General features: G+C 45.7%; 1 protein-coding gene across 1 annotated transcript in view; it reads left to right on the top strand.

Annotated features, from left to right (window-relative positions):
• Positions 1-27183, top strand: part of LOC144673827 (uncharacterized) — a 64654-nt gene that overhangs the window by 15472 nt on the left and 21999 nt on the right. Inside the window, 1 exon segment of the mRNA XM_078535480.1 lies at positions 22733-23082. Coding sequence (XP_078391606.1) covers positions 22733-23082 — 350 coding nt within the window.

A 27183-nucleotide genomic window follows, 5' to 3' on the forward strand; every position in this document is an offset into this window, starting at 1 on the left:
CCCAGGATGTTGATAATGGGAGATTAAATGGTAGTAATGCATTTGAATGACAAGGGGAGTTGCTTAGCTTCTCTCTTGTTGGAGATAGCCATAGCCTGGCACTTATGTGGCATGAATGTTACTTTCCACTTGCCAGACCAAGCCTGGGTAATGTCCATAAGACCATAAGATTTAGGAGCAGAAGCTGGCCATTTGGCTAGATGGCGACCGTTACCCCAGGTCTGTAACTGGGAGAAAGTTGCGGCCTCGCTCGGTGCATCGAGTCTGCTCCGCCATTCAATGAGATCATGGCTCATCTGATAATCCTCAATTCCACTTCCCTGCCTTGTCCCCATAACCTTGATTTCCTTACTGATTAAAAATCTGTCTATCTCAGCCTTGAATATACTTAATGACCCAGCCTCTACAGCCCTCTGTGGTAAAGAATTCCACAGATTCACTACCCTCTGAGAGAAGAAATTCTGCCTCATCTATTTTTTAAATGGGCACCCCCTAACTCTGAGATTATGCCCTCTAGTCATAGACTCTCTCACAAAGGGAAACAACCTCTCAGCATCTACCCTGTCAAGCCCCCGAAGAATCTTATATGTTTCAATAAGGTCGCCCCTCATTCTTCTAAACTCCAATGAGTACAGGCCCAATCTACTCAACCTCTCCTCAAAAGAAAATCCCTCCATACCCGGGATCAACAGAATGAATCTTCTCCGGGCTGCCTCCAGTGCCAGAATATCTTTCCTTATATAGGGGACCAAAATTGTTCGCAGTATTCTCGGGGCGGTCTAACTACTGCCTTGTATAGTTTTGCCAAGACTTCCCTTTTTTTATACTCCATTCCCTTTGAAATTTAGACCAACATTCTATTTTCCTTCCCTATTACCTGCTGAACGTTGATGTTAGCTTTTTGGGATTCATGCACAAGTACTCCCAAATCCCTCTGTGCTGCAGCCTTCTGCAGTCTTTCTCCACTTAAATAATATTCAGCTCCTCTATCCTTCCCGTCAAATAGCATAACCTCACATATTCCCTAATTATATTCCATCTGCCAAGTTTTTCCAGGTCTTGGTACATTTGGACATGGATTGTTTCAGGACCTGAGGAGTCCCGAATGGTGCTGAACATTGTGCAATCATCAGAGAACATCCCCACTCCTGACCTTATGATGGAAGGAAGGCCATTGATGAGGCAGTAGAATATGGTTGGGCCGAGGACACTATCCTGAGGAACTCCTGCAGCGATGTCCTGAGTTGAGATGATTGACCTCCAACAACCACAACCCAGGACTCAAACCAGTGGAGAATTTCCCCACTCATTTCCATTGACTCCCGTTTTGCTAGGGCTCTTTGATGCCACACTCGGTCAAATGCTGCCTTGATGTTAAGGGCAGTTACTCTGACGTTACGTCCGGAGTTCAACTGTTTTGTCCATGTTTGAACGAAGGCTGTAATGAGGTCAGGAGCTGAGTGATCCTGGCAAAACCCAAATTGAGCACCAGTGATCTGATTATTGCTAAGCAAGTTCCACTTGATTGCACTGTTGATGACCCCTTCCATTACATTGTTGATGATCGAGAGTAGAATGATAGAGCAGTAATTGGTCCGATTGGGTTTATCATGCCTTGTGTACAGGACACACCCAGGCCATTTTCCACATTGCTAGGGAGATGCGAGTGTTGTGGCTGTACTGGAACAGCTTGGCTATGGGTGCAGCGAGTTCTGGAGTCCAGGTTTTCAGTACTATTGAAGATGGGGATATTTGTCGAGCCTCCGCCTCTAGTGAGTTGTTAAATTGTCCACCGCCATTCACGACTGAGTGTGGCAGGACTGCAGAGCTTAGATCTGATCCATTGGTTGTGGAATCGCTTAGATCTGTCTGTCACATATCATTTACACTGTTTGGCCTGCAAGTAGTCCTATGTTGTAGCTTCACCAGGTTGACATCTCATTTTTGTGTATGCCAGATGCTGCTCCTGGCATGCCCTCCTGCACTCTTAATTGAACCAGGGTTGATCCCCTGGCTTGATGGTACTGGTAGAGTTGGGGGGGTTTGCTAGGCCATAAAGTTACAGATTATGGTTGAGTGCAATTCTGCTGCTGCCGTTGGCCCAGAGTCCCCCAAGGATGCCCAGCCTTGAGTTTCTAGATCTGTTCGAAACCTATGTTATTTAGCACGATGGTAATGCCACATCATACGATGGAGGGCGTCCTCAATGTGAAGATGGGACTTCGTCTCCACAACGACTTCGTAGGAGGTGACTCCTACTGATGCTGTCATGGAAAGGTGCGTCTGCAGCAGACGGAGTGATGAGGATGAGATCAAGTATGTTTTTCCCTTTTGAAGACTCTCTCATGACTTGTCACAGACCTAGTCTAGCAGCTATGTCTTTTAGGAATCGACCAGCTCGGTCAGTAGTAGTGCTATTGATCCACTCCCTGTTATTGAGGAGGAATTCATCATAAGTTTAGTTTCATGTCAACCAAGCGGACGGAATGTTTTAGGTCGCTGACCTTTTTCATTGTGTCACCTGGAAAGTGTGTTTGGGGACCTGGAATGTGGGAAGGGAAGAGTTGAAGAGCGGGCCCTGCATCTGCTGTGCTTGTATAGAAATGATTCACAGTGATGTTCATAAGAAAACAAGAAGTAGGAGCTGGGGTAGACCATATGGCTCTTTGAGACTGTTCCACCATTAAATGATCTTTCAGCTCAACTCCACATTCCCGCCCCATTCCCATATCCATTGATTCCCTTAGTGTCCAAATATTCTAATGAGATAATCTCTCAAATAGAGGATGATGAATAACAGCTCGAAACCACAGTCCTCTCTCCCACTGCCGTACCGATCCTTCCAACATACAGGAATTTGGGGCAATAGCGATGTTGATGCTCAGATTAGCTCTGTCTCCGTATGTTAAATTGGATCGAGAAGCACTGGGGAAGGTGCAAAACAGATTTACTGGAATGATGCCAGAATTGGAAAGTTATATCAATCAACAAAGATTCAACAGTTTGCAAAGATTTTGTTTGGAGAAGAGAGTGAGAGATGACCTGACCGAGAATTTTAAGATAGTAAAAGGGTTTGACAGGATGGACACGTGGAAGATGTTTCCACTTGTAAATGGATGGAAATAAATATAAGTTAGTCACTATTAAATCTAATGTGTAAATCATGATCAATTTTCATTCACCAGAGATAATGCAGAGTGTTCCAGAAACACTCAGCACATCTAGGAGCATCTGCATTGAGAAGAGTTAAGTTTTCAGGACTGTTCACAGATGCTATATTCCTCACAGTACCGGTACTACCAAATCTGCTAAAAATTTCTGCATTTTCCATTTTAATTTCAGATTCACAACAACCGCTTTTTGATAACTGTAGATTGTTGATAATGTGGAACTCATTATCTGAAGGGTTTGAGTTCCCCGTGTGAGCTGGAAACTTTTGGGTAAAATCACACTGTGAAATGATCGTTCACAAGCTGAGTTGTCAGATTCTTACTGATGACAGAATTTAAATATTTTGTGTATGGAATGAAAAATCACTTGTTCACACGGCCTCCTGAGATTCCAGTGAGTTCACATTTAACGAGGGATTTGTTCTGCTGTTAATTACACCTGGCACAGAACTATGGCGGAAGACCAGTGCACTTTATTAAGTCAATTGATATCAAAAAACATTGCTATATCTTGGCCCTGTGGCTCCAATCGTCACTGGATCACAAGTAATAATTTCCTATTCAGAAATAAGGACTTTCAATGGCAGCGGGGCTACCCAGCATTCAAAGGGGAACAGAATGTGTCCTATCCTCACAACAGGAGCTCCGTGCACATGCGCATTGCGGTGTGTTTCATGAGCATGTAAACCAGACTTTGTGCACACGTGATGTCAAGTTTGACCCCGAGATGTGATTCTGACTCGGGTGTGTGTGTGCCGGTGATTTTCCAGTCACACTGATGATTTTTTTTTTTCCCCCACAGACAGAACAGACAAACATTTCTCCTTCCATAATCAGAGGCTGATCATGTATGAATTCAGTGATTCTATAAGATCTTGAGATTTTTGCTTTGAGTTTTTCATTTGAAAATCCTCTCCCTCTAATACCCTGTAAACAGAGTTGACAAAAGCCATCGCTGTCAGTACAGGATAGAAATTCAGAACAGACAATTCTAGTTTCTATGGAATATTCTTTCTCCTTTCATTCCCCCAAATCTATAAATCCCTGTCCCACACACTCCTCCCCCTCTCTGCTCATTGTTACAGATTCAGCGCCTGGTCTCCTACTAATTCTTTTCTCCTCTCCAGATTCTCTCTCTTCCTGTCCTTAAAGTGGTGGCTCAGGCTGTGGGTCAATCCCACTCCTTCACTCTAATTCTACCAAATAATTCGGCTCACAACAGATGTTCTTTAATGGCTTTGTGGTAATTTTGAATGTTTGGAAAGAATCACCTTATCCCAACTGTGACACAAGCTGTGCCTGAGTTACATTAAATAGACTCATTCACTCAGTAAGTGATCAGATCTCACTGAACTATGACACAAGCTGTGTCTATCTGAGTTATATTGATACAGACTCACTCACTCAGTTAGTGATCAGATCTCACTGAGCTATGACACAAGCTGTGTCTATCTGAGTTACATTTATACAGACTCTCTCACTCAGTAAGTGATCAGATCTCACTGAACTATGTCACAAGATGTGTCTATCTGAGTTACATTGATACAGACTCACTCACTCAGTGAGTGATCAGATCTCACTGAACTATGACACAAGCTGTGTCTATCTGAGTTACATTGAAACAGACTCACTCACTCAGTAAGTGATCAGATCTCACTGAACTATGACACAAGATGTGTCTATCTGAGTTACATTGATACAGACTCACTCACTCAGTAAGTGAACAGTTCTCACTGAACTACAAAAACAACTACAACAACTTAAATTTATATCGGGCTTCTAACATAATAAATTGTCCCAAGGAGTTTCACCGGGGCATAAAGATATATTAGGTCAGATAACCAAAAGCTTGGCCAAAGAGGTCGGTTATAAGGAGTGTCTGTAAGGAGGGAAGTGGATGAGAAAGGTGGAGGGGTTTAGGGAGGAAATTCCACAGCTTAGGGTCCAGACAGCTGAAGGCCCAGCCACCAATGGTGGAGTGATTAAAATCGGGGATGAAGGACATCCGGTAATGGTGCTCCATGTATGTGGGCCCCATAGCCCAGGCTCAAGGCCCTAATCTGAACTTTGGGACATAGTTTGACTGTCCTGGGTTTCAGAGGAAAACACAGCAGGTCAAACATCATTGGAAAGTGATAAGTTAGTGGTCACTGTTTCAGGTGGGACTCTTTCAGAATGAACACTTCCCACCACCAGCACCAACCCCCCTCCCCCATCCCCCTCCCTGTGAACTGAACATTCCTTCACCCACTCACCCACCCATTGCACATCCACCCAATGGCTCCCAGCCTGGATTGACATTCAGCATGAACCCAGTGAGAGGGTGAGCTGGCCCACGGGATGTCAGAATGGACAAGAGCTGGAAGTGGTTCCAATCAATGCGTTTTATGTTTCATTGTTATAAACAGGAAACTTAATATTTTGTTAAACCCCCATGTTCACACCCTTGGTGAATTACAATTTCTCACCCAGTCCTTCCCTCTGGCTTCAACATGGTGCATCCTGTGTGGGTTCAGCAGAGGTAGAGACAGGCTGCTCGGGAGATGGGGGCAGAGTGTCGGGCGATGGGGCAGAGTGTCGGGAGATGGGGGCAGAGTGTCGGTAGATGGGGGCAGCGTGTCGGGAGATGGGGGCAGAGTGTCGGGAGATGGGGCAGAGTGTCGGGAGATGGGGGCAGAGTGTCGGGCGATGGGGCAGAGTGTCGGGAGATGGGGGCAGAGTGTCGGTAGATGGGGGCAGCGTGTCGGGAGATGGGGGCAGAGTGTCGGGAGATGGGGCAGAGTGTCGGGAGATGGGGGCAGAGTGTCGGGAGATGGGGGCAGAGTGTCGGGAGATGGGGGCAGATTGTTGGGAGATGGGGGCAGAGTGTCGGGAGATGGGGGCAGCATATCGGGAGATGGGGGCAGAGTGTCGGAAGATGGGGCAGAGTGTCAGGAGATGGGGGAAGAGTGTCGGGAGATGGGGGCAGAGTGTCGGGAGATGGGGAAGAGTGTCGGGAGATGGGAACAGGGTGTCGAGAGATGGAGGCAGAGTGTCGGGAGATGGGGGCAGTGTGTCGGGAATTGGGACAGAGTGTCGGGAGATGGGGGCAGTGTGTCGGGAGATGGGACAGAGTGTCGGGAGATGGGGGCAGTGTGTCGGGAGATGGGGGCAGTGTGTCGGGAGATGGGGCAGAGTGTAAGGAGATGGGACAGAGTGTCTGGAGAGGGGGCAGTGTGTCGGGAGATGGGGGCAGAGTGTCGGGAGATGGGGGCAGAGTGTCGGGAGATGGGTGAAGAGTGTCGGGAGATGGGGCAGAGTGTCGGGAGATGGGGCAGAGTGTCGGGAGATGGGGGCAGTGTGTCGGGAGATGGGGGGCAGAGTGTCAGGAGATGGGGCAGAGTGTCGGGAGATGGGGCAGAGTGTCGGGAGATGGGGGCAGTGTGTCGGGAGATGGGACAGAGTGTCGGGAGATGGGGGCAGTGTGTCGGGAGATGGGGGCAGTGTGTCGGGAGATGGGGCAGAGTGTCAGGAGATGGGACAGAGTGTCTGGATATGGGGGCAGTGTGTCGGGAGATGGGGGCAGAGTGTCGGGAGATGGGGGCAGAGTGTCGCGAGATGGGGGCAGAGTTTCGGGAGATGGGGCAGAGTGTCAGGAGATGGGGCAGAGTGTCAGGAGATGGGACAGAGTGTCGGGAGATGGAGGCAGAGTGTCAGGAGATGGGGCAGTGTGTCGGGAGATGGGGGCAGTGTGTCGGGAGATGGGGGCAGTGTGTCGGGAGATGGGACAGAGTGTGGGGAGATGGGGGCAGTGTGTCGGGAGATGGGGGCAGAGTGTCAGGAGATGGGACAGAGTGTCTGGAGATGGGGGCAGTGTGTCGGGAGATGGGGGCAGAGTGTCGGGAGATGGGGGCAGAGTGTCGGGAGATGGGGGCAGAGTTTCGGGAGATGGGGCAGAGTGTCGGGAGATGGGGCAGAGTGTCGGGAGATGGGGCAGAGTGTCAGGAGATGGGACAGAGTGTCGGGAGATGGGGGCAGTGTGTCGAGAGATGGGGGCAGAATGTCGGGAGATGGGGCAGAGTGTCGGGAGATGGGGCAGAGTGTCGGGAGATGGGGGCAGTGTGTCGGGAGATGGGGGGCAGAGTGTCGGGAGATGGGGCAGAGTGTCGGGAGATGGGGCAGAGTGTCGGGAGATGGGACAGTGTGTCGGGAGATGGGGGCAGAGTGTAGGGAGATGGGGGCAGAGTGTCGGGAGATGGGGGCAGAGTTTCGGGAGATGGGGCAGAGTGTCGGGAGATGGGGGCAGAGTGTCGGGAGATGGGGGCAGTGTGTCGGGAGATGGGGGCAGAGTGTAGGGAGATGGGGGCAGAGTGCCGGGAGATGGGACAGAGTGTCGGGAGATGGGGGCAGAGTGTCGGGAGATGGGACATATACTGTACATCTTCATAATTCACAACACTATTCCTGATGTTCATCAGCTGCCTCACTTTCTTTCCCATTAATTCCATTTGCTGATCTATCAGTAATGGACTTGCTGTCATCTCGAACAAAACTGTTTTCACCACTAAGGCTCCGCTGGTATTTAATAGTCTTTATGACATCATCGCACTGGGACTGGATGACATCATCGCACTGGGACTGGATGACATCATCGCACTGGGACTGGATGACATCATAAGAGTCCATTGTTTCTTAATGACCCACATCAATAACAAGAGGAAATATTAATAAACCTGAGCATATTATCTAGGCTGACACTCCAGGGTGACACTGAGGGACTGCTGCACTGTCAGAGACAGCATCCTTCACATGGAACTTGTGGAGGCTCTGGTCACAATCTTCCTTATACAGTAGTTGTGTCAAAGCACTGACAGATTGTAAATGTTACACCCCTGTTCAAAAACACAAGCTATTCCAGGACAATCAACTTCACATCGGTGGTGGGGAAAGGTTGGAGCCAATAATCCAGGAGAAAATTAATTGGCAATTGGAAAAGTGTGGATTTTTATTTCCAGCATTTTCTGTTTTTGATAGCGATGCCTTCCCTTAATTGCAAGGTGAACAGAGGATCTCTGGGAGGAACAGGGAGCTGGGACTTGTCCGTGAGAGTAAGCAAAGGTATGAGAACTGAAAGAATCTCGAGTAAGAAAGGGAAAAAGATCCAAAAAAAGGGGCAGTCAGTAACAGGACATCTATCAGTCACCTCTTATCCTGGAGAAATCAAGGACTTAACATACTGCATGTCTGAAACAAAGCTGATTTATTTAACATCAAGATATTAAACTCCAGCCCAGTTATAGAGATTATTAACATCAGTAGAAATAAACCCCAACTGAACATGGATGATATTAACAGTGACAGTAAAAGCTGAATTGAGCACATTAAGGGGAACAGAGGTTAAATGGAAATTATTTTCACTGTTTAGGCAGTCTAGGAATAGGTGGTATTGTCCAAAGGTTAGAACCAGACCCTGAGTGTAATTACATACGATACATGACACAGAAACAGGCCATTCGGTCCAGCCAGTCCATGCTGCTGTTTATGTTCCACAAGAACCTCCTCCCATTTATCCTGATCTAAATCTACAATCTTAACCATCTATTCCCTTCTCCCTCTTGTGCTTGTCCAGCTTCCCCTTAAATGATATTAGATGCGATTCTATCATTGGACAACACTTACTAAACAATCCTGAAGTAAAAGTTCAGAATCTTGTTGTAAACTAATTTCTGATGAGTTTCTGAATTATGGGGAAAGATCAGAGACAGCGGTTCTTAAAGGGACACTGCAGCCCCGAGAACACAATCATATATAGATCCAGTATATTAAACTCCAACTCAGTAACAGGGATTATTAACATCAGCAGAAACAAACCCCAACTGCCTGGATGTGATTAACAGCAGCAATAACAGTAGAATCCAACCATGCAGTCACTTATGAACTCGCTGGTGTCTATGCAGCTGTGGTGACTGAATGAATCCCTTCCCACACTGAGAGCAGGGGAATGGTCTCTCCCCAGTGTGAACTCGCTGGTGTGTCACCAGGTGAGCCAACTGAGTGAATCCCTTCCCACATTTGGAGTAGATGAACGGTCTCTCTCCAGTGTGAAGTCGCTGGTGTACAATGAAGTTGGATGAAGACCTGAATCTCTTTCCACAGGAAGTACAGCTGAACGGCCTCTCCTCTGTGTGAATTCGCTGGTGGTTTAGCAGGTCAGAGGACCCAGTGAATCCTTTCCCACACTCGGAGCAGGTGAACGGCCTCTCTCGTGTGAACTCGCTGGTGTCTCAGTAGATCAACTGCTCGAGTGAATCCCTTCCCACAATTGGAGCAGATGAATGGCCTCTCCTCAGTGTAAAGTCGCTGGTGTACATTGAGGTTGAATGAAGACCTGAATCTCTTTCCACAGGAAGTACAACTGAACGGTCTCTCCTCAGTGTGAACTCGCTGGTGTGTCAGTAGGTGAGATGACTGAATGAATCCCTTCCCACATTTGGAGCAGATGAATGGCCTCTCTCCAGTGTGAAGTCGCTGGTGTACAATGAGGTTTGATGAAGACCTCAACCCCTTCCCACAGTCAGAGCAGGTAAATGATCTCTCCCCAGTGTGAACTCGCTGGTGTGTCAGTAGTTGGGATAAGTGAGTGAATCCCTTACCATATTTCGGGCAGGTGAATGGCCTCTCCCCAGTGTTACTGCGCTGATGCTTTTCCAGCTGGGATGGGTAATCGAATCCTTTCTCACACTCCTTAAATTTCCACAGTTTCTCCATGGTGTGGGTATCCCTGTGTCTCTCCAGGTTGGATGATCAGTTGAAGCCTCGTCCACACAGAGAACACGTGTACAGTTTCTCCCCACTGTGAATGGTGAAATGTTATTTCAGGCTGTGTAACTGGTTAAAGCTCTTTCCACAGTCAGTTCACTGGAACACTCTCACTCGGGTGTGTGTGTGTCTCGGTGCTTTTCCAGACTCACTGATGTTTGAAATATTTTCCCACAGACAGAACAGACAAACATTTCTCCGTCCACATTCAAAGGCCGATGATATTCAGGTCCTGATGAATCGAGTGACTCTGTCAGATCTTGATGTGATGTTTGGTTTGAGTTTCCCCTCTGCAAATCCTCCCCTTTAATTCTCTGTGAAAGGAGTTTACAAAAGTCATCACTGTCAGTACAGGATAAAAATTCAGAACAGACAATTCTAGTTCCCGTGGAACATTATTTCCTCTCCTGTGCCCCGAAAGCTACAAATCCCCGTCCCACACACTCTCCCTCCTCCCTGTGCTGAAATCCAAATACAGCTTTGGACAGTTTTTTTTGTATCTTTTTTTAACAAATTTGTACAACTGGAGATAATAATATGTCTGATCATTCACTTCAGTCAGTACTCGTGATAAAACATTAATCTGAAACCCCCTGACAGACCATACAGAATAGCAGACATTAACCTTGTGTCCAAAACTTACTGTGTGGAGATTTAATGAGTGATTATGAAGGTGGTTTCTCCAAACATCCCAGGGTTTCCTTCCTTCCTTCTCTCCCTCTTTAACTAAGTTAAACCTGGGATCAGTCTCGTGGTCCATTCTGGTTCCTGCTTCTCTTCCTGATGACTAATTAACCCCAATTAAACACTGAGAAGACTGAAGACACTGTTTTCAGTCCCTGCTCCAATCTCCATTTCCCAGATATCAACTCCATCGTTCTCCCTGGGAACAGTCTGAGATTAAACCCGTCTCTTCGTAAACTCAGTGTTACATTTGATCTTGGGATAAGCTCCTGACCTCATACCTTTGCCATCACTAAGATCGCCTGGTTTACACTTGGATTAAAAGCATGAAACAAAAACAGAAAATGCTGGAAAAATTTAGCAGTTCCAATAGCATCTCTGGAGAGACAAACAGAGTTTTGCTTTTTTGCAAAACTATTTTGCAGTATTTTGCTTTTATCTTATTTAATTCACTGCCACTTCTCTTCCAGGAATGCCGACCTTGAAGAAGTACTGCTCTGCAGTATTTTGCTTTTATCTTATTAATTAAAAATATGTCCCTGCTCATGTGACAGAGTGACATGAGGGGACATGTTTCAGAACCTGTATAAAATCTTCATGTATATATTTATTCAAATCAATCCATCTCCCAGAGACAGCTCTCTGCCTCAGGGAGATTATGTAGCTCGCTCTCACGTGCATGCACAAAGGTCACACTCGCCCAGCTTGCACTCCTCCCCCCGCCCGCACAGGCAGCGCTGAGCACTGCTGCTCACGTTTCACGCAGCGCAGGCCTTAATTGGCCCCCAGCATGAAATTGCCTTCCGGACCTGATTGCAGGCAGCGGGCAGCTTCCTGACTGCCCCACTCGCCCCCACCGAGCCCGCACGCCAAGGGCAAAATTCTGCCCATGGAGCTTCTTTGTCACTAAGATTGAGACAATCCGATCAGCTGCCTCTGCTGCTTCCCTCCCTTCCACTCGCCCACCGGGACAAACTGTCTCTAAAATTCCCCCTTGTCTGAGCCCTGAACCTACATCTTTCTCCAGTTTCTCTCCCACCTCCCCTCATGCCCTCTCAGTGCTCATCTTGTCCATAAGACCCACTTTCTGCTGTACTGACCCCACTCTCACTGAACTGCTGATCACCCAACTTCCCCATGTTAGCTGATATTCACAGTTTTGTCTCTCTCTCTACCGGTACTGTCCCTTTCACCTTTAAACCCACCGTCCTGACCAATCCTAAAAACGGGATCTATCTTAGGCCCCTCCTATTTCTCATCTCCATGCTGCCACTAGGTGACATCATCCAAAAGCACCGTGTTAGTTTTCACATGTACACTGACAACACCCAGCTCTACCTCACCACCATCCCTCTCCATTCCTCCACTGTTACTAAATTATCCAACTGCTTATCCCACACCCAATACTGGATGAGCATAAAATTACTCCAATTAAAAATTGAAGACAAAAGCCATTGTCTTCAATCACTACTACAAATTCCATCCTGTAACTACTGAGACCATCCCGATGAGTTATCATAGGGATACATTGTCCGATGTTTATCAAGCCAGGAATCTTTCTTCCTAAACAAGGGAGAGAGAGAGAGAGAGAGAGAGCTATTTCTGTAATGTTCAATCAATTTCTGAAGATTTTATAAGGTTATTAGACAGTGATTTCGCACAGATCTCCCCAGCTTGAGAAGGGAATATCCTTATTGATTTCTCACAACTGATTCCTGACTAACCTCACTATTTCTAAGCTCCGAGCTTGTTTCCCTAATTTCTTGATGAAAAACCATAGATAACATGCTAAAGTTTCTAGAATGATCAGAATCAGCAACACAAACACTTGAGCTGCCACCAAGAATAAATGTCAAAACTTTCCCACTAAAATGTGATAACTATCGACTTAGATTCATCTTCCCCATCTGCCGATCATCTCACACAATTCTAAATTATAGACATGTTGTAATTACATCTGGTTCAAAGAAAAGTTCATGCACAGATTTTATAGATTCTCCAGCTCTGTTCACCTGCAACCATTTCGTGGATATTTTCTAAATCCAGATTCTATTTCCTTCTTCAAATTAATTTGACTCACTTTGATATGTTCAATGTGTTTAATTCTTTCCTGAATGTTTGAGAGGCAATTTTTCTGTGGAATATGTGTTAATGTCTTGATAATTTAAAGCGTTGTTTCATTCTACAGGCCACAATAATCACTCATGTTCTGTTTATTTTTTATTCATTCATGGGATATGGGCTTCGCTGGCTGGGCCAGCATTTGTTCCCTTCCCTAGTTGCGCTTGAGAAAGTGGTGGTGAGCTGCCTTCTTGAACCACTGCAGTCCATGTGGTGTAGGTACACCCACAGTGCTGTTAGGCAGGGAGTTCCAGGATTTTGACCCAACCACAGTGAAGGAATGGCAATATATTTCTATATCAGGATGATGAGTGGCTTGGAGGGGAACTTCCAGGTGGCGGTGTTCCCATCTATCTGCTGCCCTTATCCTTCTAGATGTTATTGATCATGGGTTTGGATGGTGCTGTCGAAGGAGCCTTGGTGAATTCCTGCAGTGCTCGTCATCAAACCCCATCTCCTCTCATCCATTTTCCACCACTTGACCCGTAGTCCTGTAAGCTGTGGTGTTTCAAGTGTTCATCTAAATACTTCTTAACTGTTGTGAGGGTTCCTGCCTCTACCACTCCCTCAGGCACTGAGTCCCACATTTCACCTGGGCCTGGGGATTTATCCACTTTTAAGGCCGCCATTAGAGACTGACTCTCAGTTAATCATTGTCTGAATCTGGGGATGGGAGGGGCAGATTCTGTTAGCAAATGGATTGAAAAATAAAAAAGACCAAGTTCCAGCTCATACCATTCGCACCTTATGATAACATAGTTATGGGTAATCTTGAGGATGGATAGAGTTGTATTAGAAGCATTTCAGGGAAGGTTCACTTAGTTGATTTCTGGGATGAAAGTGTTGTCTTTCTTTTAAAATTCATTCATGGGATGTAGGCTTCACGGGCAGGTTCCAGATAGACCCCACCCTCTGGGTGAAAAGAAAATCCTCAAATCCCCTCTAAACCTTCTGCCCCTTAACTTAAATCTATGCCCCCCTGAGTATTGACCACTCCACTAAAGAGAAAAATGTCTTCCTATCCACCCTATCTATGCCCCTCATAATTTTGTACACCTCTACCAGGTACACCCTCAGCCTTCTCTGCTCCAAGGAAAACAACCCCAGCCTATCTAGTCTCTCTTCATAGCTGAAACTCTCCAGCCCAGGCAACATCCTGACTGAATCTCCTCTGCACCCTCTCCAGTGCAATCACACCCTTCCTATAGTGTGGCAAACAGAACTGCACAGAGTACTCCAAATGTGGCCTAACTAATGCTTTATACTGCTCCATCATAACGTCCCTGCTCTTGCATTCAATGCCTCGACTAATATGTCGACAATGTTTGACACAAAGCTGATTGATTTAAGCTTTCTACAGGATATTAAACTCCAGCCCAGTGACAGGGATTATTAACATCAGCAGAAACAAACCCCAACTGTCAGAAAGAGCATGGTTCAGTCCTGGATGTGATTTGCTGCAATAATAACAGCAGAATCCAACCCTGGGAGTCACTTGTGAATACATTGGTCTGTCTGCAGGGTGGATGAATGACTGAATCCCTTCCCACACACGGAGCAGGTGAATGGCCTTTCTCCAGTGCGAACTCGCTGGTGTGTCAGCCGGAGAGATGGGTGAATGAATCCCTTCCCAAACATGGAGCAAGTGAAAGGCCTCTCTCCAGTGTGAACTCGCTGGTGTGTCAGCAAACCCATTTTGCTTTTATAGCTTTTCACACAGTCGGCACGTTTAAAAGGTCTCTTTTCAGAGTGAACACGTTGATGTGAAGTGAGCTGGGTTAGTTGAGTGAATCCCTTCCCACACTTGGAGCAGTTGAATGGTTTCTGCCCAGTTTGAACTCACTGGTGTATGAACAGAATCTTTCTGCTTTTAAAGCACTTTTCACAGTCAGAACATTTAAAAGGTTTCTTGTCAGAGTGTACAAGTTGATGTGAAGTGAGGGTACTTATCAGAGTGAATCCCTTTCCACAGTCAGTGCAGGTAAACGGCATCTCCCCAGTGTGAACTCGCTCGTTTCTCAGCAGATTCCTTTTGCTTTTAAAGCTCTTCTCATAGTCGCAACACTTAAAAGGTCTCATGTCAGAGTGAACAAGTTGAGGTGAAGTGAGGTTAGTTAGTCGAGTGAATCCCTTCCCACCCACTCGGAGCAGATGAAAGCCCTCTCCCCAGTGTGAGTGCGCTGATGAGTTTCCAGCACAGATGGGGATCTGAATCCTAACCCACAGTCCCCACGTTTCCACAGTTTCTCCATGGTGTCGTTGTCCCCGTGTCTCTCCATGTTGGATGATCAGTTGAATCCTTGTCCGCACACACAACACTTGCACAGTTTCTCCCCGCTGTGCATGGTGAGATTTTTTTTCAGATAGTGTAACAGGTTAAAGCTCTTTCCACAGTCAGTTCACTGGCGCACTCTGACTAGGACGTGTCTGTGTCTCGGTGCTTTTCCAGTCACACTGATGTTTGAAATATTTTCCCACAGACAGAACCGACAAATATTTCTCCTTCCACAGTCAATTTTCAATGATATTCAGGTCCAACGTCGGGAATTATAGACCAGTCAGCCTGACGTCGGTAGTGGGGAAAATTCTAGGGTACATTATGGAAGATTTAATAGCTGAGCACTTGGAAATCAGTGACAATATGGGACAGAGTCAGCATGGATTTACGAAAGGGAAATCATGCTTGACAAATCTACTGGAATTTTTCGAGGATGTAACTCATAAAGTTGATGAGGGGGATCCAGTGGATGTGGTTTATTTGGACTTTCGGAAGGTTTTCGACAATAAGAGATTAGCGTGTTAAATTAAAGCGCATGGGATTGGGCTAGTGTATTGAGATGAATAGAAAACTGGTTGGCAGACAGGAAACAAAGAGTAGGAATAAATGGGTCTTTTTCCGAATGGCAGGCAGTGACTAGTGGGGTACTGCAGGGATCGGTGCTGGGACCCCAGTTATTCACAATATATACTAATGATTTAGATGAGGAAACTAAATGTAATATCTCCAAATTTGCAGATGACACAAAGCTGGGTGGGAGGGTGAGCCGCGAGGAGGAAGCAGAGATGCTTCAGTGTGATTTGGAAAAGCTGAGTGAGTGGGCAAATGAATGGCAGATGCAGTATAATGTGGATAAATGTGAGGTTATCCACTTTGGTAGCAAACACAGGAAGGCAGATTATTATCCCATTGACTATAAATTGAGAGGGGGAATGTGCAACGAGACCTGGGTGTCCTTGTACACCAGTCGCTGAAGGTAAGCATGCAGGTGCAGCAGGTGGTAAAGAAGGCAAATGGTATGTTGACCTTCATAGCGAAAGGATTAGAGTACAGGAGCAGAGGTGTCTTGCTGAAATTATACAGGGTCTTGGTGAGATCACACCTGAAATATTTTTTGCAATTTTGGTCTCCTTGTCTGAGGAAGGATGTACTTGCTATAGAGGGAGTGCAGTAAAGGTTTACCAGACTGATTCCTGGGATGCCGGGACTGACATATGAGGAGAGATTGAGTCGGTTAGGATTATATTCTCTGGAGTTCAGAAGAATGAGCGGGGACCTCATAGAAACCTATAAAATTCTAACAGGACTAGACAGGGTAGATCCAGGAAGAGTGTTCCCGATGGTGGGGGAGTCCGGAACCAGGGGTAGTAGTCTGAGGATATGGGGTTTTAGGACTGAGATGAGGAGAAATTTCTTCACCCAGAGAGTGGTGAGCCTATGGAATTCGCTACCACAGAAAGTAGTTGAGGCCAATACATTGTATGTTTTCAAGAAGGAGTTAGATACAGCTCTTGGGGTGAAAGGGATCAAAGGATATGGGGAGAAAGTGGGAGCAGGCTATTGAGTTGGATGATCAGCCATGATCATAATGAATGGTGGAGCAGGCTCAAAGGGCCGAATGGCCTCCTTCTGATCCTATTTTCTACGTTTCTATGTTTCCTGGTGAATTGAGTGACTCTGTCAGATCTTGATGTGATGTTTGGCTTGAGTTTCCTATCTGCAAATCATATCCCTATTGTACCCTGTAAAAGGAGTTTACAAAACTTTTCACTGTAAGTACAGGGTAGAAATTCAAAACAGAAAATTCGAGTTTCTTTGGTACATTCTTCACTCAAACATGCAGTCCAATCCAACTGAAAGAAGTTCAAATCAGCAACAAAGTCCCAATAAAAGCAAAGGGAACCTTCCTAAGTAAACCAGAATGTTGTTTCCAGTGTCTATCAGACACTCTGTACCCTGAGGTGCCCACCGGTTGTAGGAGGTATCAAGCGTACCGGTGGACACCGCATGTTCCCTCACCAGGGACACCCGGGCACGGACAGGACCACGGAAGAGAGGTTGGCAGCCAATGTGACCACCCCCATGTGTGTCACCCATCCTGGATCTACAAATTCCTGTTTTAACCAAGCCCATGAGCAGTTACAGGAGAAGATTCTCCAACTTATTCCCAGGCCAGCCTCTCCCCACCCCACCCACCACCCCCCTTAACTGGGCAGCCAGAGATTAGGATTGTGGGGCTGAAGTGTCACCAAGGGCTTCGGATCAGCCCCACAGGGGCCGCAGCCTCTCACCCTGAATATATACAAGGTCCATGGAGTCCTCTGGGCCGCAAACATCACGTGTAGCCTGGGAGCGGGTGAAGCTGCTGAAAAACCACTTACTCAGTGTAACCGCTACTGGGCACAAGGACCCTGTTGAGAAACGGGGCCCTGAAGCCCCGCCCACTCACTGTTACAGCAACAAGGCCGCGCATGCGCCCTACTACCTACTGAAACAAGATGGCGGCCGTTATCCTGGGTCTGGGTCTCGGGGATAAAAATAAAATAACTCAATAAAATTAGAGATAAAATGATAGAGAAACCTGAATGTAACAGAACATCCATTATCCACCGGAAAGATGGGGAGTGGGAATTGTCCATCTCAGTCTCGTCAATAGATACTTAATGAGGGGACATTATTCTCTGTGTCTTTCCCGGACCTGGAGATGGAAAAGGGGCAAATGAATGAACTTTAAACATCTCGTCCACTTGGCACAGAAACTGTCTGAAACTCAGAATAGAAACCACATGGAACAAAATACTGACAAATACTCAACTGTTGGCTAAAAATATATATTGGGGGAGACGGTGCCACAGTGGGAATGTTACTGGACTAATAATCCAGAAAACCAGCTTGATGCTCTGGGGACAGGGGTTCAAATCCTACCACAGCAGCTGGTGGGATTAAAAATCAATTATTAAATCTGGAATTGAAAGCGAGTCTCAATAAGGGCAACAATTCAGCCATTATCAATTGTCATAAAAACCCACCTGGTTCACTAATGTCCTTTCAGGAAGGAAATCTGCCGTTCTTACCTGGTCTGACATGTGACTCCAGAGCCACACCGAAATGTGGTTACTCTTAATAATCCTCTGAAATGGTGTGGCAAGCACTTGCTTCTAGGGCAACAAATGCTGTCCCTGCCCACATTCCATGAAAGAAAGTTTTTAACATCACCGCCACTGAATGGCTACAATTTCGGAAGGAAGTGAAGACAGAGGGTCCAGAAAAGACGCAAGAGAACGCTTCCCCTTCCAAGGATAACAAACCAACTTCACCTCGCCTAATTGAAGTTCCAATCTCTCGTGAATCTTTCCTCCACACTCTCACATTCTTCCTAAAGCTCAGAATTGGACACAATACTGCAGTTGGGTCCAAACCAGTGTTTTATTCAGGTTTATTTTGACTTGGTTGATTTTGTACTTTATTCCCGTACTCATAAAGCCCAGGATTCCACATGCTTTATTCACTAATTTCTCAGCCTGCCCCACCATCTTCAATGATTTGTGCACATAAAGCCCCAGATTACGCTGCTCCTGCACCTTTTTACACTTGTATCTTTTATATTCGGGTCTGGGGGGATAATGTTCACTGTTTTAAATTCGGGTCTGGGGGATAATGTTCACTGTTTTATAATCGGGTCTGGGGGATAATGTTCACTGTTTTATATTCGGGTCTGGGGGATAATGTTCATTGTTTTATATTCGGGTCTGGGGATAATGTTCACTGTTTTATATTCGGGTCTGTGGGGTAATGTTCACTGTTTTATATTCGGGTCTGGGGATAATGTTCACTGTTTTATATTCGGGTCTGGGGGAATAATGTTCACTGTTTTATATTCGGGTCTGGGGGATAATGTTCACTGTTTTATATTCGGGTCTGTGGGATAATGTTCACTGTTTTATATTCGGGTCTGGGGGATAATGTTCTCTGTTTTATATTCGGGTCTGGGGGATAATGTTCACTGTTTTAGATGCTGGTCTGGTGCGGAATAAAATGAAGAGCTTCTTTAATTGAGGGCAGTAACTGCATTTTTCGCTCTGACTTTAAACAAAATAATCTATCCTGTTGTGTGGGACAAAATTTTTCAGCTTTACTGGATTCAATTAAGGCGAGTTTGAAGCTAAATCCTGCAATTCTGTAAATATAAACTAAAACCAGACAAGCAGAAATCTGCTGATGGTGGATGGCGCCGGGATGGTGGTGGGGGGAGGTGTCCGGAGGAAGTCTAATACACACACTGCACAGGGTGAGCAGGGGAAAGGGGAGGAATTACTTGGTTAAACAGGGAGTCAGGGACAAAAGCAGAAGGTGGGAATCACTTTGAATGGAGCAGCGGGATAGGGACAAGTCAGAGAATCATAGAATGGTTGCAGCAAAGAAGGAGCCAGTCGTGTCTGTATTAGGCCCCTGAAGGGACAATTTACCTAATGCCACGTCCCTGCCTTTGCCCCATAGCCCTGCAATTAAACAAGATTGAACAAGTCTTAAACAAAACTTGTATAAAACAAGATGTTTACGCGAAGGAGCAGCAGAAAAAAGAAAAGTAACTTGTTTACAGAGTGTATCGGGGGTGGGGAGCAGCATAATGTACCTGTGCAGGTCAGTGAGGATCCCCAAGGTCCTTCAGCCGTCTGCATGCAGTGTTTAGTGGGCCTTGGGGGAGGAGAGGATGGAACCATTTGGGACACAGCACAGGGCAGGACGTCACCCCTCCCCCACTGTCCTGGTTACGCGAAGGACTCACCTTGGACTGTCCCACACCTGGGCCGGGCGGGGTCAATGTGCAGGAAGCTGCAAGCTGGTAGGTTGAGCTGTGAACTGGGCGGAGTTGAGGGGTTTGAGTGACAGGTCTGGGGCTATATCAGAGCAGGCACAGTCACTGCTCCCTCTTTTCCTCGTGGAAGTTTCACTGGAATCGTGTTGGTGAGTGTTTCTAAACTCTGTCTCACTATCCCGGGAATGGAGGTGGTTTCGAGGTTGTTGTGAGTGTTGGATTATATTGTTTCTCCTCATTCTTCCCGCTTCTCCCACTCCCAGTTCCAGGCTGCAGGTCCCGGTGATTCTGGATGCGGGACAGTTGTTAGTCCCGGCCCTGGTGCGGGTGCGCAAGCGCAGATGCGCGGCTTATTGTTCTGTAATAAAGGCGGGTGATCATCCTCCTGTATTTTGCTGCAGTTCTTCACCTCCTTGACTCTCCCGGCGCCATAGTTGCCAACCGCCGATTGCGGCAACCGACCTTCCAACAGGAAATTAACAACTTTTAGATAGAGCGGTTTCTGGGGCGCATTGCATTGTGGGAATATTTCCCGCCATTATTCGGCGGCCATCGCCGAGAGTTATCGTGCAGCCTGAAGGCAGGTCAGCGACCTGAGCCCCGACTTCTGTTTCTTAATCTGTTCATGCTGCCTGACCTGCTGGATATTTAAAATATTTTATCTCTTAACTTCAGTTCCAGTCTTGCAGAGCTTTGCTTTCATTTTATTGTTTCATGCAGCCGAGTCTGGAAACACAGGCAGACCAATTAGGAGCCGGTTTGAATTAGGGTGGGTGTTGAATGGGGGTCTTTTTTGTTGCGTCAGTTTTGAGCTGGAGTGGAATTGGAGGAGAAGCTGCTGGGGTTAACCCCGAGGACTTTGCAACCCAGTCTGGCCCAGCAATTTCCAGTGTGAGGCTGTTAAAGGAGGTAGACCCTGGGGGAGAACAGAGTGACAAACGTCCATTCAATTTAAGAGTGTTGTTTTAGTAACAAGTATTTCTACAGTGCCTTTTTTTCCGAGATTTTTGGTTAACTCGATTCTTGGTATTTGGTGTCACTAACAAGACCAGCAGATATTGTCAATCCCCAGGTGTCTGTTGGTCAGGTGTTGGTGGGCCTTCTTCCTGAACCACTGCAGTCACTGTGGTGAAGGTGTTCCAATAATGCTGATTGGTAAGGAGTTACAGGATTTTCACTCAGCGATGATAAATGTCCAAATCAACAACAACAAGTTGCATTTATGTAGCACACTGATTAGAATAGAACGTTCCAAAGTATTTCACAGGAATATTATACCGGAATATTTAACACTGAAGCACATGAGGAGATATTGGGGCACATGATCAACAGCTTGGTCAAAGAGGCAAGTTTTAAGGAGAGTCTTAAAGGATGAGAAAGAGAGGCCTAAATAGGTAATTCTCGAGCTTATAGCCTGAGCAGCTGAAGACACGGTCACCAGCAGTGAGTCAATTAAAATCAGGGATGCTCAATCGGTCTGAATGAAATGAGTCCAGATATCTGGGAGGGATGTAGATTGGAGGATATGATAGAGATAGTGAGGGGCGTAGTCACTGAAGGATTTCAAAACGAGGATGAGAAGTTGAACATTGAGGTGCTGCTTAACAAGGAGCCTATGTAACTCAATGAGAACAGAGGCGTTGGATAAACGAGACAAAGTGCGAGTAAAGACATGGGAAGTGGAGTTGTAAATGACTCCATTGTTTATGTGGCAGGCTAGGAACATTCCAGTTTAGAGGTAGCAAAGGAATGGATGCATTTCAGCAGCAGCTGAGCTGAGGCAGGAATGAAATTCGGCAAAATGACTGATGTGGAAATGGACGGCCATAGTGGTATGTAGTCAGAAGCTCAGCTTGGGGTGAAATATGACACCAAGATTGTGAACAGTCTAGTTCGGCCTCAGAGTTGTCAGAAAGGCATTGAAGGTTGGGGAGTGGAGTTTGTAACAGGGAATGAAAACAATGGCTTCAGTCTTCCCAAAATTTAAATGGAGGAAGTTTCTGTCCATCCAGTAATGGATGTCAGACAAGTCAGGGCAGAGTGTGAAATGGAGGTGATGGTGTTCACATTCACCTGCTACCCTGGTCCTTATGGAGGTTGGAGGATAAGGGATTGGGAAATGCTGTCAAAGTTCTGGTAGAGTTGTGTAGGCCCAGACTGGCAGGGAGGTTCCCTTCCCTGAAGGACATTAGTGAACCAGTTGGGTTTTTATGATAATCCAGCAAATTTGATGGTCACTTTTTCCTAATGCCAGTCCCACACATTGAGCTCAATTTTACACCCAGCCTTTGTGATTTTGTGAGTTCTCCCTCACTCACCTTTGTTTGTTTTGTACTATTTTCACAGGGTTTGCAGTCCAGAATCACAAACCCGACATCACATCAGGATCTGACGGTGTTGTCCAATTTATCACAACCCAAATACCATCGGATTTTGAATATGGTGATTAAGAGCCCTGTTCACAGTGGGGAGAAACCGCACGCATGTTCTGTGTGTGGGCGAGGCTTCATCCGATCATCTGACCTGTTGAAACACAGTCACAATGGAGAGAATCCATGGAAATGTGGGGACTGTGGGAAGGGATTCAATCACCCATCCCAGCTGGAAATCCATCAGTGTACAAGCACTGGAGAGAGGCCATTCATATGTTCAGTCTGTGGAAAGGGATTTTCTGATTCATCCAACCGACTGAAACACCAGCGAGTTCACGCTAAGGAGAGGCCGTTCACCTGCTCCGAGTGTGGGAAGGGATTCACTCAGTCATTCCACCTGCTGAGACACCAGCAAGTTCACACTAGGGAGAGACTGTTTACCTGTTCTGTGTGTAAGAAGGAATTTGCTGATTCATCCAGCCTGCTGAGACACCAGAGAGTTCACACTGGGGAGAGACCATTTACCTGCTCCACATGTGGAAAGGGATTTGCTGATCCATCCAACCTCCTGGAACACCAGCGAGTTCACACAGGGGAAAGACCATTCACCTGCTCCAAGTGTGGGAAGGGATTCACTCGGTCATTCCATCTTTCATTTCATCAGCGAGTTCACACTGGGGAGAGACCGTTCACCTGCTCCAAGTGTGGGAAGGGATTCACTCGGTCATTCCATCTACTGAGACACCAGAGAGTTCACACTGGGGAGAGGCCATTTACCTGCTCACAGTGTGGGAAGGGACTCATACAGTTATCCAATATGCTGAGACACTTGCGGGTTCACAAGTAACTGCTGTGGTTGTATTTAGTTCCCAATGATATTCTTGGCTGAAGCATATTCATAAGAGTGTGTTTCTGCTGAGGTTAATAAACTCCAGCCCAGTTACAGATTCTGTATAAAATTGGAATAAATCAGCTTTGCGATAAACAGTGTGTTGAGTCATTTTGATATCTCTAGCACAAATTAGTTCCTTTCAAAGGGCTCTCCCTCTGCCCTGTCTCCTCCATCCTCAGCCCCAACGACAATTGTGAGGAGCTCATGGAGCTTCTTTGTCACTAAGATTGAGACAATCCGATCAGCTGCCTCTGCTGCTTCCCTCCCTTCCATTAACCCACCAGGACAAACTGTCTCTAAATTTCCCCCAATGTCTGAGCCGTGAACACATCTTTTGCCAGTTTCTCTCCCATCTCCTCTCATGCCCTCTTGCTCCATCGACCCTATTCCCACTAAAGTACTGACCATCCAACTTCCCCATGTTTACCGTCATTGTCAATGGTTCTCTCTTTTCAGATACTATTCCGCTCTCCTTTAAACCTTCCATCATTATATATCCTTAAATAAAAACAAGCCCTTCACTCTTCCATCTTTGCATGCTGTCGCCATATCTCCAGCCTCTCTTTCCTTTCAAAAATCCTTAAACATTTTGTAATCTCCCAAAACTGTGTCCATTTTTCCGAGAACTCCCTGTTTGAATCCCTCCAATCAGGTTTCTGCCCTGCCTCAGTTCGAAAACAGTTCTTATCAAAGCCACAAGTGAGATCCTATGTGGCTGCGACACAGGTAAACTTTCTCTTCTGGTCCTTCCCGATGTGTCTCACCTTCTTGGAGAGGAGACAGCCAGACCTGTGAGGAACACCTCTGATCGGGCAGCGGGCTGAGTTTGAAAATAAACCCAAGAGCGACATCACAGGAAAACTTGGTTGGTGAGAAGTTGCTGTTAGGGATTGTGTTTAAATAGCTTAAAACTAGAAAAAAAACTAACATTTATAAAGAGGTAGCCACCTGGATTTCAGTAAGGAACACCAGCAATAGGGAAGTAACGTTAAATCAAGTCAAAGTGAAATATAGTCATAAAGTAAACCAAAGTAAGATAAAGTTAGGAGAATTGTAGCAAAGTGAAGTTACTGTTAAATTATTCTACTCCTCCTTTAAGTGTAAAACTATAAGGAAGCAAAATGGGTAACAGGAAGTAGTAGTGAGGCTACAAGGCAGGAGAAACAAAGCAGAGCATTGAGTCTGCTTCGAATGCAGAATTATGTTAAAAAGACAAAATTAAAGGTGCTCTACCTGAATGCGCACATCATTCGCAATCGATGATGAAAAGGCACAAATAGTCGTATATAGGGGTAAGATATTATTGCCATTATGGAAACATGGCTGCATGGTGACAAAAACTGGGAACTGAATATTCATGGATACTGGAAGTTTCGTAAAGGCAGACAAGGAGGTGGAGTTGTGCTGATAATAAGGGATGAGATCAGTGCATTAGTAAAGGGGATCTCAGTTTGGAAGAACAATGTGTGGAATCTGTTTGGGTGGAGCTAAGAATTAGCAAAAAGCAGCAGACATTGGTTGGAGTTGTTCATAGCCGACCAAATAGTAATGGTAATAGTAATGTATTAATCAGGAGATGATAGAAGCATGTAGCATAGGGTATACATTGATCACGGGTGACTTCAATCTACATGTACACTGGGTAAACCAATTGAGCACTGATGCAGTGGAAGATGAATTTCTGGAGTATGTTGGGGATGGTTTTCGAGAGCAGTATGTTGAGGAGCCGACTCGAGGACAGGCTATTTTAGATCTAGCATTATGTAATAAAAAAGGACTAATTAATAATCTTGTTGTAAAAGAACCTTGAGGGACGAGTGAACACAATATTACAGTATATTATGCTATGTTTGAAAATGAGGTAGTTCACTCTGAAGCAAGGGTGTTAAAGTTGAATAAAGGAAATTATGAAGGCGTGAGGGACAAATTGGCTGAGATAGAATGTGAAAATACATTAAAATGTACAGAGGCAATGGATAGTCTTCAAAGAATTATTACATAGCTTACAGCACATATACCTTCCTTCAAGGTGCAAAATCCCCAAAAAGTCAGTCAACCGTGGCTGACAAAGGAAGTTAAGGATGGTATAAGATTTAAAGATAAGGCTTATAAAGTTGCCAGAAGTGGTAGTAAACCTGAAGATTGGGAGGCTTTTAAAATACAACAAAAGAAGACCAGGAAACTGGTAAAGAAAGGGGGAATAGCATATGAATGCAATCTGGAGAAAAGATAAAAACAGACTCTAAAAGCTGCTTTAGGCAAATGTGGGTCCATTGAATGCAGAGTCGGGGAATAGAGAAAGGGCAGAGAAGCTAAATGATAATTCTGAGTCTGCCTTCACCGGGGAAGATACAAGAAATCTCCCAGGTTTAGAGATCCAAGGGAGTAGGGAGAATAAGGAGTTGAAGGAAATTAATATCAGTAAGAATGGGATTGAAAGTTGATAAGTCACCAGGACCTGACATATTAATTAGCAAAATAAACCAACATGGGATAGGAGGCAATACACTGACAAGGATTAAGGATTGGTGAACAGGCAGAAAACAGAGAGTAGGAATAAACGGGTAATTCTTGTGTTGGTAGGCTGTTATTAGTGGGCTACCACAAGGATCAGTACTTGGGTCCCAGTTGATCACAATATATATTAACGATTTGGATGTGGGGACCAAATGTAATCCTTCCAAGTTCGCAGATGATACAAAGCGAGGTGGGAATGTGTTGTGAGGTAGATGTAAAGCAGCTATGGGAGAACTTGACTTAGTGAGTGGGCAAGAACATGGCAGATGGAATATATTGTGGAAAAATGGCAGAAGGAACTGACGTTCAGAGTATTTCCTAAATGATAAGAGATGAGAAAGTGTAGATGTACAAAGGGACCTGGGTGTCCTTGTCCATAAGTCGCTGAAGGCTAACATGCAGATGCAGCAAGCTATTTGGAAGGCTCATGGAATGTTAGCTTTTGCCACAAGAGGATTTGAGTACAGGAGTAGTAAAGTCTTGCTTCAATTGTTTAGAATCTTGTTTTGACCGCACCTGGAGTAGTGTGTGCAGTTTTGGTCACCTTGCCTCAGAAGGATATTATTGCCATAGAGGGAGTGCAATGAAAGTTCACAGGTTTGTTCCGGGGATGGTGGGACTGTCTTATGAAGAGAGATTGGGCAAATTCACCCCCCTTAATCAGTACATATTTCACCACATCTCCACCTCCTTTTAGATCTGAAGAAGGGTTTTACGGACTCAAAACATTGTCTCTGTCTCTCTCTCCGCAGATGCTTTCAGACCTGCTGTGTTTTTCTGGCATTTTTTGTTTTCGTTCCCCTGTTCCTATGTCTGCGGTGGATCCCCCTCTCCCAGGCCTGGGCTTCCATGTGGTGTTCTGAATGATGACAGTAGTAACCTTCTCCCTAACCTGTCCTAACCCTCCTGCCCGTTCATTTATTGAAACCAGGGATTCCACTTGTTCTAATGGTGACTTTCCCTGCCTGGCGAGTCATTCCTTGAAGTGAGCCCTTGAATTGTTTGTACATTGTTTTATTCTGTTCCCACATTTCAGTAACAATTGTTGAAATGTCTGCTCCACACCCACAGGGTTTCATCTGTTTAAAGTCACAAACAGAAAGGTCCAGTTTTCTCCTGGAGTTTGAGACAAATCAGCTTTCAGAATGATGCAGAGTTTCAGCCAATGAGGGAGAACCGAGATCAGCCCCGCCCCTCATTCAGTCTGATTGGCTGGAGGAGCAGCTGCTCCCATCGGTCATCCAGCCCCACCCACTCCTCCGTCACTGCTGGAAAAACTCAGCAGATCTGACATCATCTGCGGAATGAAATAAACAATTAATGTTTCGAGTCCGTATGATTCACTGTTTTGTTCTCTCTCCACAGATGCTGTTAGACCTACTGAGTTTTTCCAGAATTTTCTGCTTTTGTTTCAGAATTCCAGCATCCGCAGTATTTTGCTTTTACTTTAAAGTTGTGAAATCACCTGAGCCAAATGAGATGCACCCAAGGATCCTGGGAGAACTGGATTAACAGAAATTTCCTCCATTTAAATA

Source organism: Cetorhinus maximus, unplaced genomic scaffold (genome assembly GCF_964194155.1).
Source record: "Cetorhinus maximus unplaced genomic scaffold, sCetMax3.hap1.1 HAP1_SCAFFOLD_487, whole genome shotgun sequence".
Classification (NCBI taxonomy): Eukaryota; Metazoa; Chordata; class Chondrichthyes; order Lamniformes; family Cetorhinidae; genus Cetorhinus; species Cetorhinus maximus.